This window comes from Lycium barbarum, chromosome 10, assembly GCF_019175385.1.
Source record: "Lycium barbarum isolate Lr01 chromosome 10, ASM1917538v2, whole genome shotgun sequence".
Lineage (NCBI taxonomy): Eukaryota > Viridiplantae > Streptophyta > Magnoliopsida > Solanales > Solanaceae > Lycium > Lycium barbarum.
The window spans coordinates 31807934-31828013 of NC_083346.1; the positions used below are offsets into that span (position 1 = coordinate 31807934).

At 34.9% G+C, this 20080-nt stretch overlaps 1 protein-coding gene across 1 annotated transcript; it reads right to left on the reverse strand.

The window, feature by feature from the left end:
• Positions 1-7537: 7537 nt before the first annotated feature.
• Positions 7538-19416, reverse strand: LOC132616157 (aspartic proteinase 36). The gene is made up of 10 exons (XM_060330765.1): positions 18682-19416; positions 17855-17984; positions 17498-17745; positions 16617-16841; positions 13438-13600; positions 13286-13359; positions 12203-12293; positions 11450-11525; positions 8831-8902; positions 7538-8222 (listed from the first exon to the last, which is right to left on the reverse strand). The coding sequence occupies exons 1-10, from the start codon at positions 18906-18908 to the stop codon at positions 8071-8073; spliced, it is 1458 nt and encodes a 485-aa protein (XP_060186748.1). The 5' UTR covers positions 18909-19416; the 3' UTR covers positions 7538-8070.
• Between the last annotated feature and the right edge of the window lie 664 nt (positions 19417-20080).

A 20080-nucleotide genomic window follows, 5' to 3' on the forward strand; every position in this document is an offset into this window, starting at 1 on the left:
CTGCGACGAGACTTTCAGTCTGGTTGTTAAACCGGCTACTATTCGCGCTGTCTTGAGCATTGCACTTGCACACTCTTGGCCCATTCATCAGTTGGACGTCAAGAATGCTTTCCTACACGGTAATCTTAATGAGACTGTTTATATGCATCAGCCTATTGGGTTTAAGGATCCAAAGCATCCACATCATGTCTGTCTCTTGAAGAAATCGTTGTATGGACTTAAGCAAGCTCCCCGTGCATCGTTCCAACGCTTTGCAGACTATGTCTCCACTATTGGTTTTTCACATAACCGATCTGATCACTCTCTCTTTATTTATTGTCGAGGTTCTGACATTGCTTACATTCTGCTATATGTTGATGATATTATTCTCACAGCTTCCTCAGATGCTCTCAGAAAATCCATCATGTCTCTGCTTAGTGCCGAATTTGCTATGAAGGATTTGGGCCCTCTAAGCTATTTTCTGGGTATCGCTGTTACCCGGACTTCACACGACATGTTTCTCTCTCAGAAAGATTATGCAGCAGATATTATAGAGCGTGCGGGCATAACTGCCTGTAAAACAAGTCAGACATCAGTCGACACCAAAGCCAAACTTGGTGCCACGGTCGGGCCTCCTTACGATGATCCCACCCAATATCGTAAATTGGCCGGCGCGTTGCAGTACCTTACATTCACAAGACCAGACATCTCATATGCGGTTCAACAAGTATGCCTTCACATGCATGATCCAAAGGATGCACATATGCATGCTCTTAAACGCATAGTCTGATACATTCAAGGTACTATTGAGTTTGGTCTCCATCTGTACAAATCCTTCATTGCCTCTCTTGTTTCTTATACAGATGCAGATTGGGGTGGTTGTCCAGACACTCACCGATCCATATCAGGTTACTGTGTCTTCCTTGGCGATAATATCCTCTCATGGTCATCCAAACGGCAACCTACTATGTCTAAGTCGAGTGCCGAGGCCGAATACCGTGGCGTCGCTAATATTGTCTTTGAGTCATGTTGGCTTCGCAACCTTCTTTTGGAGCTCCGTTGTCCCATCCGGACAGCTACATTGGTTTATTGTGATAATGTTAGTGCCATATACCTATCAGGTAATCCAGTTCAGCACCAACGCACTAAACATATTGAGATGGACATACATTTCGTACGTGAGAAAGTTGCCCGTGGAGAAGTTCGTGTTCTTCACGTCCCGTCCCGTTACCAGATCGCAGATATCTTCACTAAAGGTCTTCCGCGCGTGCTCTTTGATGATTTCAGGGACAGTCTAAGCGTACGACAACCTCCCACTTCGATTGCGGGGGTGTGATAGACTATGTAATAGTCTATGTAAATATTGTAAATATTCTCTTCCTTATGTATAGTAATTAGGTCCTATAATTTAGCCTAGTATCATTCTGATAGGAGATACCTACTTTGTATATAATGACTTTCATACATCAATACAAATCACGGATTGATTTCCTATACTTCCAATCAAACTTGGTTGAATTTCAAATCAAAGAAATAAAATGGTCGTTCATTAATCCTACTAGTCAAATACAAGAAAAAGAGGAATCTGTTATGAACTATTTATAAGTTGATAATTGGATGTATTATTAAATGTAAATTATACCACTTACACATTAAGTGATAAATACAACTTGCAGGTGCAAGTTGTATCTTAGTTGTAGAAAGTTGTATATTAGTTGTATATCTTAGTTGTACCAAGTTGTAGAGCAACTTGTACAAGTTGTATATTGTAAGTTGAGAGGCAAACTTCTTCTATAAATAAGGAGCTATGCCTTCTCATTTGTAACATCAAGAAAAGTGATAATACAATCTCTCCCTCCTCTTTACAAAGTTATTGATTTATTTCTCTTATTTATTTCCAATTATATAGTTTTATAACATGTTATCAGCACGAGACTCTGTCATTTTGAGTTTGATTTTTTATTTCAAGTGAAATTTTTGGAGTTACACGAGTGAAAGTTATCAACAAGATGTCATGATAATAGAAAAGAAGCTTTGGTTTAACAAGAAGAAGAAGAAAGACTTATCCGGTCAGTTTTCTATTGCTTCTTTTAGGTCTCTACCAACCCTGAGAAGAAGCCAAGCTTCTTTTATGGCTCAGTGGAAAAGGATATCATGACCAATTTATTGGTAGTGATAATTATTACGTCACTTTTCTATTAATTCCAAATAGGTTACTAATTGCTAATATATATATATATATATATATAAATCACAGTAATATTATGAAAAAAGATTATTTGACACGTTGCAGAATAAGGTTATACTACAAGTATAGGATCCTATATGAACTATGTTTTTATATAACTAAATTAGTTAACCGTGGATCCATGTTAAGCCTTCCTGTCGCAGTTTCTGTGTAGTTTCATCTAAAATCAGGTATTGATTCTACACTTACTGTATTTCATAAATTACGTTGTGACTAGATTATTTTTTTTGGCAAGAACTTACGGCTAATGATAAGGATAGCCCACAAAGAATATGTATGGCTATTACGAGTTTGCTACTAATGGTACAATTCGTTGGGTTCATTTGATCCATGAGAACCTAATTGATTCTGAATCATTTATGCCTCAAATTTGTTCCTGAAGAACAATAATGCTAAGAAGGATTATGATGTTAATTTCATATCTCTTAATGGCTAAATAAGAGTTTGCGAGATATACATGATTACCAGAAGTGATAATATTTATTAAGTCTCGTTAGGACTAAATTCATTTACGCAGACCACCAAAAGTGGTAATGTTTTCATAGGCTTGTTGTGGCTACAACTGAAGATATGTTAGATAAAAAAAAAATCTACATCATATATATGCCTCGATTTGCTCCTGAAGTAGCAATATCTTAAAAGAAATTCTAAGTCATCACAATTTGATATGCTTAAAGCCTGCACGTTCAGGTGATTGTGTTCCATTTTTGAAGAATGAGAACTTTTAATATAAGCTATAAATATAGATTCATTCCCTGAAGTGAATGTGATAATATGTAGTAAAGCCTATAAATATAAATGTGCATTTGATTGTGAAAATAGCATGATTCATCTCCAGAAGAGGTAGAATAATTGAGAAGACATATTCTGAATATTATATGCTTTACTCCTGAAGTACTAAACTCATAAATTTGTTCCTCGAGTAGCAAACTTTGAACTTTACTCCCGAAGTAGTAGAACTTTGAGCTCTACTCACGAAATAATAAGGCTTTGAATTCTACTCCTAAAGTAGTACAACTCAGAAATCTACTCCTAAAGTAGTACAACTCTGAAATCTACTCCCGAAGTAGTAGAATTCTGGAATTTCACTCCTGAAGTAGTAAGACTTTGAAATTTACTCTTGAAGTAGTAAGACCTTGAAATTTACTCTCGAAGTAATAAACCTTTAAACTTTACTCCCGAAGTAGTAAAACTTTAAACTTTACTCCTGAAGCAGAAAGAATTGGCAAAATAGCTAAGAAATATTTTGAAGCAATTTCTTCTTATGATTGAGCAAAATAACGAGCTATTGATGAACATCATATTACCAAGCACATTTGAATAATCAGGATTCATTTCCCGAAGTGAATGAAGAATACCACAACCTATCTCTTGGAGAGATAAAATACAAGGAATATACATTTTATTTGTGTGGTATGAAATTAAGATGTTGCAACACGTACCCGTCGTACGCAGAAACATCTTAAATAATTTTATCAAAGTATCATTCTAAGGCAAAAGGAAGCAGAGTAGAATGGTTCTACTATAACCACATTAATACATTATGGTTAATTGTTATTGATTTCCTCGAAGGAAATAACAATTAATGTATTTTCCCCTGAAGGAGATATTTGAAATACTGAAGTTTAGAACTTAACGATTATTTTTTTGTACTTTATAAATTAAAGTTGTCTTTAAATTTTCATTTGATTGTTGTTTCTTTCATGACACCAGTGGTGTCTAACCAAATTTTCTTTCATGATACAAGTCGTATCTAAGCAATATTTGGTAATACGGTTATATTTTCCAAGGACTCCCGAAGAGCTAATTATTTTTTTACAAGAATCATGACATGACCAGTAGTGTCCAAATAATATCTGATTATGGTATAAATTAAAATCTCCTGAAGAGGTTATAAATGATAGCACCATTCATCCTAGATCATAATTGTTATGATCGAAATACAAATTGTAGTAAACCTGAAGTTTATTGGCAATGAAAATGATAATCATATTGATACTACAAATGATTGAAATATTGAATATCTCCAAATTGCAACAGGCAGGAAATACGTATGTGAAACGTTACCCCAGCATGATAAGATCATATGCCACAATAAACCAGAAGTTTATTGATATAAAATCTTATGCAATAGTAAATCAGAAGTTTATAAAAATAAATAGCACTCGTCATGGTAAATTTGAAGTTTACATATACAATAATTTTATCAGTTGACAAGACCATTTTGGTCATCCTGATTTAAATCTGATGTGCTAATTGAGTATTCAAAATATATTGAAGAACTAGAAAATTCTTCAAGAATTTATTTGTGTTGCTTGTTCTCATGATAAGTTGATTACACCAGCTAATGTTGGGACTGAATCCCCTAAAACTTTGGAAAACATAAAAGGTGAATGTGGGCCCCTTCACCTTCAATGTGATGTCTTAATTATTAGATGCATCTATGAGACGGTCCCATGTACGTTTATTGTCAACTGGCAGTTTGACATTTACGAAGTTGCTAGCTCAAAATAATTGAGTTGGAAGCACAATTTCCAGATTATGTAATCAAGACAATTCATCTTGATAAAGCTGGTTTATATGTAAACAGGTTTGGCACTGGTGCCTCCATAATATAGCTAAACCATTGCTTATGAGAACAGAATTTCAGACCTGGTCTGAGATATGATATATTGCATACAACGACACTTGTATGCTTCAGACCAATAAATTATGATAAATTCTCCCCTCATAATTGGTTCAGGGTCAAGAACTAGATATTTTCATCTTATAGCTTTTGATGTGCAGTATATGATTAATTGATATACCATGATGCACACAGATGCATTTCCCAAAGAAAATGGGGATATGTGTTAGTTTTTCTAACATAAGGGGGAGAGAATATGCAGTTTAGAAATATGTTGTGAATTATCATCAGTATGATCCTCAGATAATTCAAGTCAAATGTTGGATGCGTTTGCTAACCCAACTATTTCATATTTCATCTGCAAAATGCTCCTAATGTCCTTGAAGGACAAAGTCTACAGCATGCATGAAGCATGGTAGAGCAATCGGTTCCGAATGTAATAATCCGTGAAAAGGGAGATGAGCAAATGATCATAATAAGGAGGCAATGTGCTCTTGAAGAGCCTACGACATAACACTTCATGAAATCTTATGGGAGGTTCAGGTACCTGAAAATAATGAAGTGATGAGATCTCAGTAAGTTATGTCGAATTACGAACCGATACAAAATGATATCTCGTCGACGATATCTTTGATACAATATGACGCGCAATATTGTACAAGATTGTGAGGATCTGAGTTTTACGTTTCTTAAAGCATGCTGATGTAGAAATAAATTATCAAGTGATATGATGCATCTTGGTAAGCATAAAGCTTATTGGACCTGCAGTCCAGACATCAGAAGATGTCACGCCATTTAACAACTAAATGGATGTTGTCACAATCTATATGTTTTACTTGATAAGATTCAAAAATTTCTGAATAATTCAAAATGCCTAAAGCATATACAAGTTCTTGGAAAACTTGTTCATAATCCTTATATGGATTAAATCAGGTAAGGTGAATGTATTTTAATCACCTTAGTGAATATTCATTGACGAAGGGTACAAAGATGACCATGTTTACCCTTGTCTCTTTATGATAATCAGAATCTTTCATATTGTTGTGCAAGTTAATGACTTGTATATTATTGTAACTCTTGAAGAGTTTCCAAACGCATTAGATTATATCTGCTAAAAGAGGTTGAAATGAGAAAATTGAGTCGGTCCTGAAGTACCATATATTTGTGCAGTTGATGCGCTTATATATCTTGCGATAACTACGAGCATGATGTAGTTTTACTCCAACATGGAGATATTGAAATAGGTCAACTGCAAATTGCAAATGAAAGCCCTAACACGAATGTATTTGTCCTAACAAATATCGTCAAGTGTTTTGGATATACAAGACATTCGTATGATCTACATAAGAGTTCGATACAAATATGTTATCTATTTCCATGAAGGATTACTGTCATACCATGTTATTTTACTGACAATCAAATCATAGGAAGATAACAGTAGTTTATAAAGCAAGTCAACAATGTAGTTAGCGTGACTGCAACAAATATTATATGACGATGATGTAACTCTATCTAAGGAATGAAGATGCAGATCATCAAGAAGTTAGTCAAATGATCATTTGACAAATGTGATCACAAACGCTCTATCAACCTCAAGATATGATAAGTTGGTATACAAGATCAGAGTACACCATCTTCAAGAATTATGTGATGCTTTAATCAGGGGGAGTAAATACGCGTTGCATTCTTTTTTCCTTAACCAAGGTTTTGTCCCATTGGATTTTCCTGGTAAGGTATTTTAATGAGGCAGCTGGAAATGCGTATTACCATATATGTGTACTCTTTTTCCTTCACAAGGATTTTTCCCACTGGATTTTTCCTAGTAAGATTTTAACGAGACACATTATCTATTAATAAAACATCCAAGGGGGAGTGTTATGAACTATTTACAAGTTGATATTTGGATGTATTATTAAATGTAAATTATACCACTTACACATTAAGTGATAAATACAACTTGCACTTGCAAGTTGTATCTTAGTTGTAAAAGTTGTATATCTTAGTTGTACCAAATTGTAGAGCAACTTGTACAAGTTGTATATTGTAAGTTGAGAGGCAAACTTCTTCTATAAATAAAGAACTATGCCTTCTCATTTGTAATACCAAGAAAAGTGATAATACAATCCCTCCCTCCTCTCTATAAAGTTATTGATTTGTTTCTCTTATTTATTTCTAATTATATAGTTTTATAACAGAATCAATCTTGATCTTACCTTTTCAACCTCTTGTTTTTTGTCCAAATGTTCATCTTAAAAGAAGAGAAAAGGAGCATCTGCATCCGGAGGACCACAAAGGAACTCTTTATTTGCACATCCAACCATCAAATCAGAGACCAAAGGTCCAAAGCAAAGCTCGATAAAACAGAAAATACCATCGTACATCGTGCTTCTCGGAAAATCTTTACTATTCCTTTTAGTCCGAATATAAAAAGATATCACAAATTTTATTTAATTTGATTGAAATTCCAACATTCTCAATTTTACTCTCAATATCACTACCTTATAAGAGTGCATGCTATGTTTAAAACTACAAAATTCCAAAGATAACTATTGAAATGTTGTATGAACGTCTAAGACCAGTTAAGCCCTTTTACATTCCTAACCTTTGTGCACGATCTAAGACATAAAATGAAACACATAAAATGAAACAGAGGACTATATAACACTACAACAACAACAACCCAGTGAAATCCCACAAGAGGACTATATAACACTATAATACACAATTTCATTCTGCTATCAAATGCATCCCGAGGCTCAAAGCCTGAAACAACAATTCTTATCTAGCACTCATAAATTAGAAAATACACTAACATGACATTCTCACAGAAAAACAGGAATTAATTTACCTTTAAAATAGAAATAAACTAATGAATAACATCAAAAGAAAGAAAAAAGGAACTACCCATCAAGCAATGCTTGCATCTCTTCAATATCAGCATCTTCCATAAACGTGCCAAGAGAAAAGGCAGGGAAATAAAAGGAAACAGAATAAGAAAAGAAATACTTAGACCAGCATCTATGAGGACGGTCCCTATGTGTTAGAACAGAAGAGAAACTGCAGCAATTCAGTTTCATCAAACAAGTGCTGTTTGTATTCGTGTAAATGTCATGAATCATGTTGAAGGTATAAGAAGAGGAGTTATAATTCCAAAGAATCATTATATCGCGGAATGTCATGGCACAACAATGACTCCCTGTACAGTTTTGCTGGTATCTCACTTCAACAAGTTGCATAGGATGGAGATTACTAGTATGAAGAATGTAAAAACCATTCTTGATTTCAAGGTAGAAGCTGATGAAATATTGTGAGAACCCACACTATACACTTTTCCAGAAGTTCCATCTCTGACTTTGATGCTCGAAGAGCCTGAAATAAAATTAAAGAACAGCTTAACAAAAGTCTCATCCTCAAAATTAAAGAACAGTTTAAAAACTCTTCCAGTAAAAGTATTGACATCGTACTGAAAAACAGAAGATTTTATCATATCGCTAAAGATAGCACACGTGAGGAAGCGTCTTGAGATAAATCACAATGAAATAATTAAAGGTGTGCTCTCTCTAACAACGCAAGTTTTTAGATGAGATAGTCACGCAACTTTAACAAGGTATCATAGCAGGCAGAAGTTTTGGTTTCGAGTCTCACCGCCCATTATCCAAAAAATTAAATCACGTTTTTGGCCCCTGGTAAAAAATCAGGCCCACATGTGATGGAGCATACAGGGATATAATATAATTAAATAATTAAAAATGTGTTCTCTTTAACAACTTAAGTTTTCTGATGAGTTGGTCACGCATTTTCAACACATACAACATGCATTCTCCAAATCTCTTTCCTCATAGTTAACCCTTCACAATTATATTTCAACTTGGCCCAAAAAAAAAAAAAAAAAACAAAGGGAAACCCAATCATATAGCTAACATATATAACTACTATAATAACCCAATCCTTGAATTAAATGCTAAGGCTATACTCACAGTTATATTCAGTCCAGCCAACACTCTGGTTTTCAAGATCATAAACAACAACCTTGTTGGATAACACAAGATCTGCATCAAAATATCAATAAATTAATCAATCACGAAGTAGTAGAGTCAGCTATATGAAGCTTCTGATCCATTTTTTCTCTATACAGGTCATTTCATTCCAATCCTAAAAATCTTTGCCTTTTAAGCCATATTAGAAACTGGATGCAAATGAGGAGTGATGAAGCAAAATGTCCGGTCGACTCTATAGTGACTAGTATTCTGTTAATCAATACTCCCTCCGTTTCATAATAAGTGGTTCTTTTAGCTCATGCACATTCCTTAAGAAATTGCTCATTCCTAGAAAATTAGGTGTTTTTACTAACTTATCCCTAATCAAATTGTGCTTACATAATTAAATGCCTAGAAAAAGAAAAGGTAGTTAATGAATTTTGATTATTTAAATAAGGGCAATTTTGGAAAAATCTGCCCAAAGTATTCTTGAAATCCTAAAGCACCACTTATTTTGAAAAGAGTTGAAAAGCCTAAAAAACCACTTATTATGGAACGGAGGGAGTAACATGTAACACAGAAATAGCCTCTTTTTCAACTTTCAAATTAACATTGGTAATAACTAATTAAAAGTAAGCTTTAACAAATATCGCTTTGGAGTATTAATTGTTACAGCGAAATAAAAGTGGTTATGCATACTACCTGTAACACAACCAAATATTTTACGTGCTAAAGGTGTGGTTTAAGACGTAAGCTTGTGACCAGCTAAACCGTTAAAAGCAGACAGTAAATGTGATCTAAGCCAAAAGGTCAAGAAACTTATTGTGACCAACTAAGTTATTCATAACCTTTTGATTCCTTCATTTGGACCAATATTTTCTTTGATTTGAAATTAACACAGAAATATGACCTTTGATAAAACTCTTAACTATGATAGTCTATAAATGATACAATCTCAACTTACACTTTATTTCACTAAAGTCACTAAACTTTTCTTCTTTTTTTTTTTTAAACAAAAAAACCATCGATTTTCCAGAAGTGTCAAGAAAGTTACTAAACTATTTTTTGTAACTAAAACGCCACTCAACCTTGTCTAATTAAGTATCACAGAAAGTCATTAGGAGGAAACAAAAGAGACATTTGATATGATACTTCTGCAAAGTTGAATGACCTTTTGGTACCAAAAGATTGTGTTTAATGATGTTCTGTACTACCTAGGCATAGTTCAGTATTTCTTTTGTTATACAAAATAGTTTAGTGACTTTTGCTCATACTTGGGCAAAATTAAGTGATGTTTTGTTACAATAAAAGGGCTTGTGACTTTGGTGCTATAAAATAAAAGTTGAATAACCATCCGTTAAACTACCCTGTTGACTTTATCATTAATATTTTGAAGGAATGACACTCCCTGGGTCCTATCTTATAATAAATAGCATCAATGGACCAGAGTTTTCATAATAAAAAATTGACTTGCACGTAATATTAGCAAGAGATGAAACAAATACTACGGCAGTAGTTGAAAGTCTATCATGAAACTAGTTTAAATTGAATTTTAAATATTAGTTTGAGTTGTTTTATAAATCTTGTAGAAATGGTGGTTCTAGATTCAGATAAAGGAGGGTTGCAATAGGCCGAAGGCTACATAAAAGTCAAACTGAAATCCTTAAAGTAATGAATATGTTAGATCATGCTCGTAATGAATTGGTCCACCTTTTCATAGAAATCTCATCTCTATTTGAAAGAATCTCCTCTGGAAAACTCAACGAATGGAGCGAAGTATATAGAGGATTCTTTTCTGGCCATTCCAACTTAGGTATTTAAACATAGTTTATTCATTGATTTAAATAGTAATGAAATTATGTCAAATATCTTAAGACGTCATAAAATGAAAAGTATATTGTACAAAAATTTTCAGGAGCAATTTTGTTTTCAAGATTATTAATTTCGAGCCATCAGCAAGTCAACTTACTATTTGACTCCAATTTCAGGTCTACAACAAGTATCCTAACACCAGAAGATATCAAATGCCACCAAGGCTTAGACAGATGGGGAAAAACCATCTAGTGTTTTTGTCTCTGTTGGATTTGAACCCTGATCTTTAAGGTTCGCACACATTTCATTGACCATTAGGCTACAACCTTCGAGCTATTGAATCAATAAATAATTGGTATCAACAACTAATGCATAGATTGAATATTCATTATCTATAAGCTGGCTTCCGTATACACGTCCTCCCTGATCTCTGTGTATGACCTAGTAGCACGGAGGGCCAAATCATTCTCTTCGATCAACTTCTCTAAGAATTCTTTGACGACAATTTTAAATACTTTATAGCATTCATCAATTGCGGCCTGAAGTTAAACGTGTTTGGGACACAACTTCTCACGTATGTTATCTCTAGTATCTTAGGATGGCAGCTAGCCTAACCAACACTAGATCAAATGCCACTAAACTGTCTTGTACTCACACTTGCAGAAATAACATTGAAAGAAAAGTTGGCACTAGTTGGGCAAGATATAGTTTTCATAAAATTAATACTTCTGAAATGTAATTGATTTACTTGTTCTTTTGGAAAATAAGCTGATTTACTTTTATATGCAGTTACTGGTCAAACAATACCTCCTAATAGAGTTATTTCCTTTCCATCCTTTGTCTGCATTCCACTGTCCTGCCAACCAATACACCATTCATTTTCCTGCAAAATTAAACCCAGAGAAGATATTCAAAACAAAGGGTTTTTAAGTCATGTTAACCAAACTACAAATAAAGTGCATCCAGTTGCCCCGTGCATATCAAACTGACCCATCTTTTAGTACCCTATTGTTTGCATTGGATTACAACATAATTTATAACTGAATGAATTTAATGGTAAAAATTCATGGAAGTTAGACAAACTCATGTGAATATTTCCAATGCCAACACTTGTATAAAAATCACCTGTGCAGATGAGATCAAATAGAAATTACAGCGATACAGCTCACAAATGCTAGGAACAAATCTAAGATAAGGAAACATTGAAGATCAATCAGTTATTCCAGATATTCGTGAAGACAAAACAACAGGCCTATACTGACTAGCTAAGTTACTCGGACTCTTCAAAAGTGTTGCAGCATCCGTGTCAGATCCTCTAAAAATACACTACTTTCAAAGGATCGGACACGCACCCGACGACATTTTAGGAGAGTCCGAGTAACTTAGCTGATGAGTGAATTCCAACCAGATAATAACTTGAGAAACCAAGTAACAGCCATAGCAGTCAAAGGATACAATATATGTTAACAGGGAAAGAAAGGTTTTCTGGGTAAACTAGAAAATCTAATCTGATTAAATAAAGAAAGAGTTGAAGAAATTCAGCAAAGCCAGATTACTTACGCCAACTTGGAAAAGATAATCGTGGGGATAAACTTTCAAAGACAGAGAATTAGCAAACTGAAAGGTTACAACTGGGAAACCATCATCAATCCTGCACCACCAGAGGAAGAGAGAAGTTGAAAAAGATGAAGATTAAAGGTTATTAACATCAACTATCTGAATTATGCCGATTAATATCCGGAAAACTGGATTAAAATAAGAATGGGTTACGGAGCATTATTAGTATTAATGAACGATCTAACCACCACTGAATTAAAAACATTAATACATCCATGCACCCATCATAAAATTGGAGTTTGGAATACGAGGAAGCTAATAGAGAAGTGGCTAATCACAAGAAGCCAGAAAATTGAAAGGTCAAATCAGATACCCTTATCAAACAAAAAAACCTGCAGAAAAATGATTCTATTTTCGATCTACTCACTTTACGCAGCATTAAGATTCAAAGCTACGGAATTGGGAGAATGATGAGACATGCTTAATGAGTCATCATATTTGTAAAGTACATTTTCTTATATGCATCTGCAGTATAGAACTGTTAGGTACCAGTTCCTTAAGGAAGTTAATAAGCACCTCCAAACCCACTCAACTAATGTTTGCAACTCTGAATTATAACAAACACTCAGTTTTCCCGAGTGGACCGTCTACCATATCCCCTACCCCCCCCCCCCCCCCCCCGGCGGGACAAATTTGTGTAAAATTTTTACCAACAACTTTGATGATTTTATCTTGCCGCTAGCTGTACAACAAAGTATGACAAACGCTCTCGACTCCTGCAAATGAGCAATTTCCATTTCACCACTCATACATATTTTCCAAAGGTCATTAGCAGATGCTGGAACGGAGGACACAAAAAATTACCTAATATTCATTATAAACAAAAAAAAAAAAAAAAAAAAAAAAAAAAAAAAAAAAAAAACTAATCTTAGCTGCCCTACTATGTTATAGTGTACATGATCATTTCTTTTTTTTTTTTTTTTTTTTGAGAAAGTGTACATGATCATAGAGGAAATGAAAAGACCTCACAAACCAAATCCTAACAGAAAGGATTACGATGTTCATGTGGAGAGGGTAGAACCTTACTTTTTACTGTAGAAAAAGCAGTGGAAGCTCCCCTCAACAAGATGAGTCGGTAGAGCTGGCTGCTTCACCATCAACTACAGTAACAGACAGAATGAAGAATCAATTAGGAGGAAATGACTTTATACATGCACGTTTCAAATGTCTAAACCCACCGTGTCCATGAGAGCACTATAGACCTTGCTAGGAAGATATGCTAACGTTGTACCGCTGTCAATTATTGTTCCTCTGTTGGATCCCGCATCAAAGATAGTTGTAGAGACGTCTAGAGCTTTCCCATTAATCTCAATTCCCTTCATGACGACGTTATAATGTGGCCTGAAGTGGAAAAATATATAGTTAAAGTCAAGAAATAGAGAACAGAAGGAGTCAATTTGATGTTAAGACAAATACAGATATTAACAGTTAACAGTTAAACATATGATGGTATAATAAAAAAAAAAAGGAGAAGCAAGAGAAGTGATGCGACCAGAATAGCAATGCAAAAATGACAATCCCATTTATCAACATAAATGCAAGTACTGAAGTTTACAATATGGTGCAACTACAAGTAGTCAAAAGAACTTTAAATTTCGGTTTTCTATTTCTGAATGAGTTAACTAATGTCATTTTTAGTACCAAGAAAGTACAAAATACATACAAAGGAAGGGCCCAGATTCCAGCTCTAAACTTAAGAGAGCTTTAAATTGCTCCATGTTCTTTTTCAAAATGTTGTAAGTCCAACACTATTGCATCTCAAAGGAAGAACTGGACCATTTGAACTACTTCCTTTACCAAAGTAAATCACCACATTCTCTTGAGGTCTCAACTAAGTGTTTTTAGGGCTCCAAACGAGTTTATTTGCTACCACATTTGTACCTTTACATGCGTGCAAGTATCACTTGAGCACTTGTTGCAGCAGCTGCCAACTTTAATGTTGTCACTAGGTTGTAATGTGAACAAATCATCAATGTTCCTACCCTTGCCTCACCGTGACCCCTCCCCCCTCCAAATGGATAATTTTGGGGCGGGGCGAGAGATTTGGAGTAACCAAGAACTTGACAACTTGGTTCCACATCTAGATCGTGAAATGCTTAAGCAAATAATTGGAGTGAGGGCAATGGGTGAAGCAGACGTGCAAAGGAGAAGATCATATGCCAGTAAACAACAATAAGAAATAAAAAATCTAAAACTCGTAGCAATTAGTGGCGGTTCTATTCATGACAGGAAAACTTTAAACACCATTCATACAATGGGTGAAGCAGACGTGCAAAGGAGAAGATCATATGCCAGTAAACAACAATAAGAAATAAAAAATCTAAAATTCGTAGCAATTAGTGGCGGTTCTATTCATGACAGGAAAACTTTAAACACCATTCATACATATGTCACACACGCAATAAGATATTGCCAGGACTGGTGTCAGACTCTTATTTCCACAATTTTTTGTTTTCATCTCAATTAATGAAGCAGTCTAAATTTACTTGAGGAAAAGAAAATATCATTTGGAGAATTTTATTTTTATTTTTTTTATTTGGGGGGTAAGGAGAAATGGATTCTTTTGATGTCCTTTTAGGAGTCTCTTTTAGAGTCTTATATAGTTCATTGTTTACATTCTAGTTTGATATCTTTAATGTAAAATTCATATTTTCTTCAAAAGTCTGCTTTTATAGAACATTTTCACGTATGGGTATTCTCCTATGTTTCCCGAATTCCTGCAGTCTGTTCACAAATTCTGCAAAACTAGAGTCTCACTAAATTCTGTTTCTTTTCAAGAGTCTGCATAGAATTAAATAATTTGAACTTGAAGGAGGTACAAGCATAAGCATATTTGCATTTGTTCTCAAATCGGTTTATGGAATTTTCTACAGAAATAGACCTTAGAATCGATAAACACTATTCTAATACTTCTGCCTCAGAAGGCTTCCTTCAGCTATGGATAGCTTTCCTTAGCAATTTGCTTCCTCTTGAACTGTTACACAATTCCAACTTTTTCCTCCGTTTGTTTTCAGATCCTTGCCACTTCTTTCCATCACTGAGAACAGTCTTCGTGTTTGACTTTTCTCCAGGTGTTTTTCCCATATATCCATTTAACGCAATAGTTTCTACCAAAGTTGCTCGGACTCGGGTGCGGGTGTCCAATACAGGTGCGGATCTAGAGGTAGGATCCTTCATGATCTAAATTTTAAAATTCGGGGGTACGGATACGGGTGCGCGAATTCAGCTAAAAATAATTCAAATATCTAGAAATAGAGTTATATGTCAAAATTATGAGACATTATGTGGAAAAGTTACAAGGTATTCCAAGGAGAAATATTGATGAGGAGGAGAATCTTAGAAGGAGATAAACGGAAATGACTGACATAGAAATTTCAATATACAAGATGTTCCGTATTCTTCAATTTCACCATAGCTTTTGTTTTGATTACAAAAATCATTGTATCAGTCCCAAATTTCTCCGTCGATTTTGGTCAAAGTACCAAAAATCGGTTGACCAAATCCGGTATGGATCCCACACCCACATCCACGTCGTGTCGACATGGGTGCAGCACCAAAAGTGAAGAGTCCGAGCAACTTAGGTTTCTATCTTACTCAGCACTAGATCTACACTAGTTCTAGCTCAAGGGGATGCTAAAAATCAGTTATCTACCCACGTCCACATTAGTTTCTTCCTGGTTACTTCCCTCATACAAAACTAAATGAAAAATTCCAATCCCTATAGAGTCATATTAATAAAGAAAGCAACCCGCACGGGTGGCTCAGTTGGTTGAGCATGAGGCTTCCATAATGGAGGTCTCAAGTTCGAAACCCCCGGGATTTACCTTCTGGGTCCAACTCGTGACAAAGGGCTTGCCTAGAGCGAGTTATCTCTCCTGTGAGGTTTGCGGGCTATTGCATAGGAGGGGGGTTCACTCTGTGCGCACCCGAAGGGTAGCGGCTGCGGGTTCCCATGGCATCAAAAAAATATTAATAAAGAAAGCATATTTTCTTTGATTTCTATGATGTTTCACATAACTTAATATGGATATTCTATCAGGCATGCGTATGGATTTTGCTCAATAAGATATGAATCAATTGAACCTACCAGTAGAATGTATAACGGATGCAAAGCTGGAAGAATGGAGCACAAATTTACAGACGAATGGTTGCAGTCTACCTTATTTATATGGAGCAGAATACCAGAAATCATATACAACTTCAAATAAGATGATGCCAAATCTTAGTTCAGTATCTGACTCATGTCAGATGTGAATGGGCTATTTTTCAGTCTCTCCCCCCACCCCAACCTCTTTTGGAGAAGGGGTGGGTAGGGGGGAAGCAGGGAAGAGGAAGAGAAGACACTACATATACTTACTCATTCGGGACTAGTGGTGTTGACTTTACTTTTGGCTGAACAACTTGTCCAACGGCAAATATGCCGCCACCATTACTGCCATCTAGGCAATGTGAAAAAACCTTGTTCACCTTCCCAGATAGAGCTAGCTGTGAAATAAGGGATGAGTTTGCTTGTCCGAAGCCAATTATTCCGTCAACTGCTTGAGTAGATGAGCCTAGCTCTCCTGATTGTTTAGATGAGCACCTATCTTGGATCAAAAACATACATGTCATCAAGAGATAAATGACTAGTATAGAATATCACAGGCTTGAGTGGCATAATTTACATTTACGGAACTGCGCAGAGTACATGGTGACAAAACCAGAATTAGCAATTATAGGAGGAAACAGCATAGGATCAAAACCATTGAAAACAATCGGCTAGTACAGAAGTTACTTCATTGGATATTTAATGAGAAAAGCTCATTTTCCACTGTCAGTACTAATTCCTCGTTAAAAAAGTGAAGGGAGGAAAATAATACAGAAACTAAACATTTTTAGTAAGTATTACAGAAGCTAAACGTTAACAATATAACAACCTAATCTGGATTTAAAACTTTATCATGCTCGGTATACAGAATAGCAGAAACACATATAACAGGTCATTAGAACTTTCAAAGTATTGAATTAACAGTGATGCGTAACACACCTAATATAGACTAAGATACTGAAATTGTTCCATTAACCCATTCAAGAGTCCATCGACTGAACTAATATAGGATTGGGAAACAATATAAAGAGTCAGTGTGAGGAGAAAACAATTTATTTATTTTTGGCAAGAACTAATTAGCATCCAACCAAGTCCAGCATGAATTCATTTGGCAAGAATTAATTAGCATAAATAGATAAGGATAAAAGTACCCAAATGCTATGGAGCTATTCATAGTAGTGGTTTTAAGATCCCCAGAGACTTGATCAAAATGAATGTAATCTTTTACAAAGTATCCAGAAGTAGAGCTGCCGTCTCCATAAGTAACCTGATATTCACAGGGTGATCCCACCCTGCAATCTGAGTAGGGTGCATTGAACATATCAGTGCAGAATTCTTGGTCGCAAGAAACGCTTTTTCCTGTTGCTGAGGCTTTTAAGTCATACAGCGTCAAGTCTATCTACATGTAGTATAACAACATACATCAGAAACGAAAGAACCAACTGAATAATTATATCACAATCCATTTTCTTTAAACAGAACAGCAAAGGGTAAATGATCATGCATACCCCAAGACTGCTTTTTGAAGGACATCTGGCACAGCCAGCACAATTCACCCATAAGATGTCGCTTCCAGTATCTACCTGGACATGATAGTCCTTTGAAGGAGTTCCGATTGTAAGTTTAGTGTAATACAGCCTGCATCATTTTTTTCAAAAAAAAAAAATAACTTGACCACAATTTCACTAGAAAGAATGTGCGTACATGAATTATGCAATGCCACCCCTCCACCACCGCTGCCTTAACACACGTCCTGCATATGCACAGTTTTTTTTTTTTTTGTGTGTGTGGATTGGATGAGGGGTACAACTTTATATAATATGACCTTCTAACTTGTCATGATAGAACTCGCTGAGCAAAATAACGGAACCACCACATCAATCACCATGCTTTCCTACTATATGAACACTCAGATGCCCGTCTCTAAAGACGAACTACAAATATAAGAAACATCCAATATCAAGGCACTGCAGGAACTTATTCGCGTTGTCAGTCACACCAAAAGACATCCAAAGGAATCGCTCTAATCAGATTACAATATACTCTTTGATAGAGTGCATCTTTCTCCAAACACAAATTAGAGTCAGGAAATATAATCTCATATGTTTCTCCATAAGTATATTAATCACTAAAACATTAACAAGTGAAAAGCTAAAAACTCAATTTGTTTTTCCCTGTTCAAGAATGAAATAGGAAATAAGCAGACACAAAATATACCAAGTAAAACACAATCTCCATAAGACAAAATTTGACCAAAGCACGTAAGCCAACCAAGTTCATTCATTTCTACAATCAACTTTTGTAGCAATAATTACAAACAAGTAGAATTACTAACGCGGCATCAGTGGGTTGACCATTGCCACCCAATTGGAAGTCAACGGCAGCAAGCATTCTACCGTGGCGTCGACTATCATGCTCTTTCAGTTCATTCAACACTGTATGAACTCTAGCACGCCCACCATATTTATGCTTCACATTAAACACTACATTATTACTTTCTCCCTTCACCACCAACACCAAAACCAATAACAATATTAAACACCCTTTTCTCCTCAGATCCATTATCAACAATTGTCAAACAAAATCCAATCTTTTTCCTAGTATATCCTTCTAAATGTACAAAAGAAGTTTATATTGTACTCTATATATATGCACAAACACACGGAGAGAGGTGTGTGTGTATGTATGAATGAATGGATCTTGATGTGAAGGTGAAAAGCAAGGAATTGTTTTCCTTTATATCACTGGATAAAAAATGTCTAGTAAAATATTTGTTTTTTATTTATCTTGGTTTGGACTCTCAGAAGGAGTCGGTTGTGAAAAACCCAAAGGGAAGAAAACAATGACAGAGAGGAGAAAGTGTGTAATTGTTCAAATTTAGTAAACAGAAAGAAATATTGATTTAGGACTCTAGTTTTATAGTTGTGTTTGAAATTTTCAAGGGGTAAGAGTATTTTTTATGTAAAATGCTTAGTAATAGTTTCTTGGAAATTTTCCAAGAGGTAACAAACAATTACATAAAGTATACGTATGCATAAGGGTTATCTTGAGGAAGTGGTGGCGTGGGGGTCTGAAAAAGAGAAAGGAGGAGGAAAGATTTATATGATGCAATGGTGTAGCTCACGTTTGTCGTCATTCTTGTCTGCACATTACATTCTCTGTTCCTTGTGATATACCCAAAATTCAGTAGCATTCAATTTTTTCGGCTTCTGTTTTAATTTCTACAATTTCAATTTCTTTAGCCCCAATTTATGTGACACTATTTTATTATATACACAATTTAAAAGAAAAATAAAGACTTTAAAATTTGTGATACAAAACAAGTTTTAAATAGCTTTGTAATTGTAAATCATCTAATAAAATTAAATCGTTCATTAATATAGAAAGGTGATATTAGTGTGTCATATAAATTGTGAAAAGAGAATAGTATAATTGCACGTGTTGTATCAAGTAGTCAATCTAATTTTTCAGATAACAAAGTTCATAGGATGTTCTCAAGAGAAACAATAGAAAGGTCATAGTATGTTCTCAAGAGAAACAAATAGAAAGGATACACTGTATTTATTTTTTTTCATAAAATCATAGAAGTAGTTTGCTTATAATTTGATAGGATTAAATTTCATAATTCGACTTATATATTTCAAAATTTAACTGGATACACTAATGTAAAATCTCGGGTTCTTTTATCTCCTGACATGCTTAGCTAAAAAGAAAACCAAATTTAGACTCCTGTA

Coding starts and splice junctions, on each gene's coding strand:
- LOC132616157 (XM_060330765.1), bottom strand. CDS start 18,908: ATGGATCTGAGGAGAAAAGGGTGTTTAATATTGTTATTGGTTTTGGTG. Junction 17,746..17,854: donor CTTCAAAAAGCAGTCTTGGG/GTATGCATGATC, acceptor TACTACATGTAG/ATAGACTTGACGCTGTATGA. Junction 8,223..8,830: donor TGGCTGGACTGAATATAACT/GTGAGTATAGCC, acceptor ATTTTATTTCAG/GCTCTTCGAGCATCAAAGTC.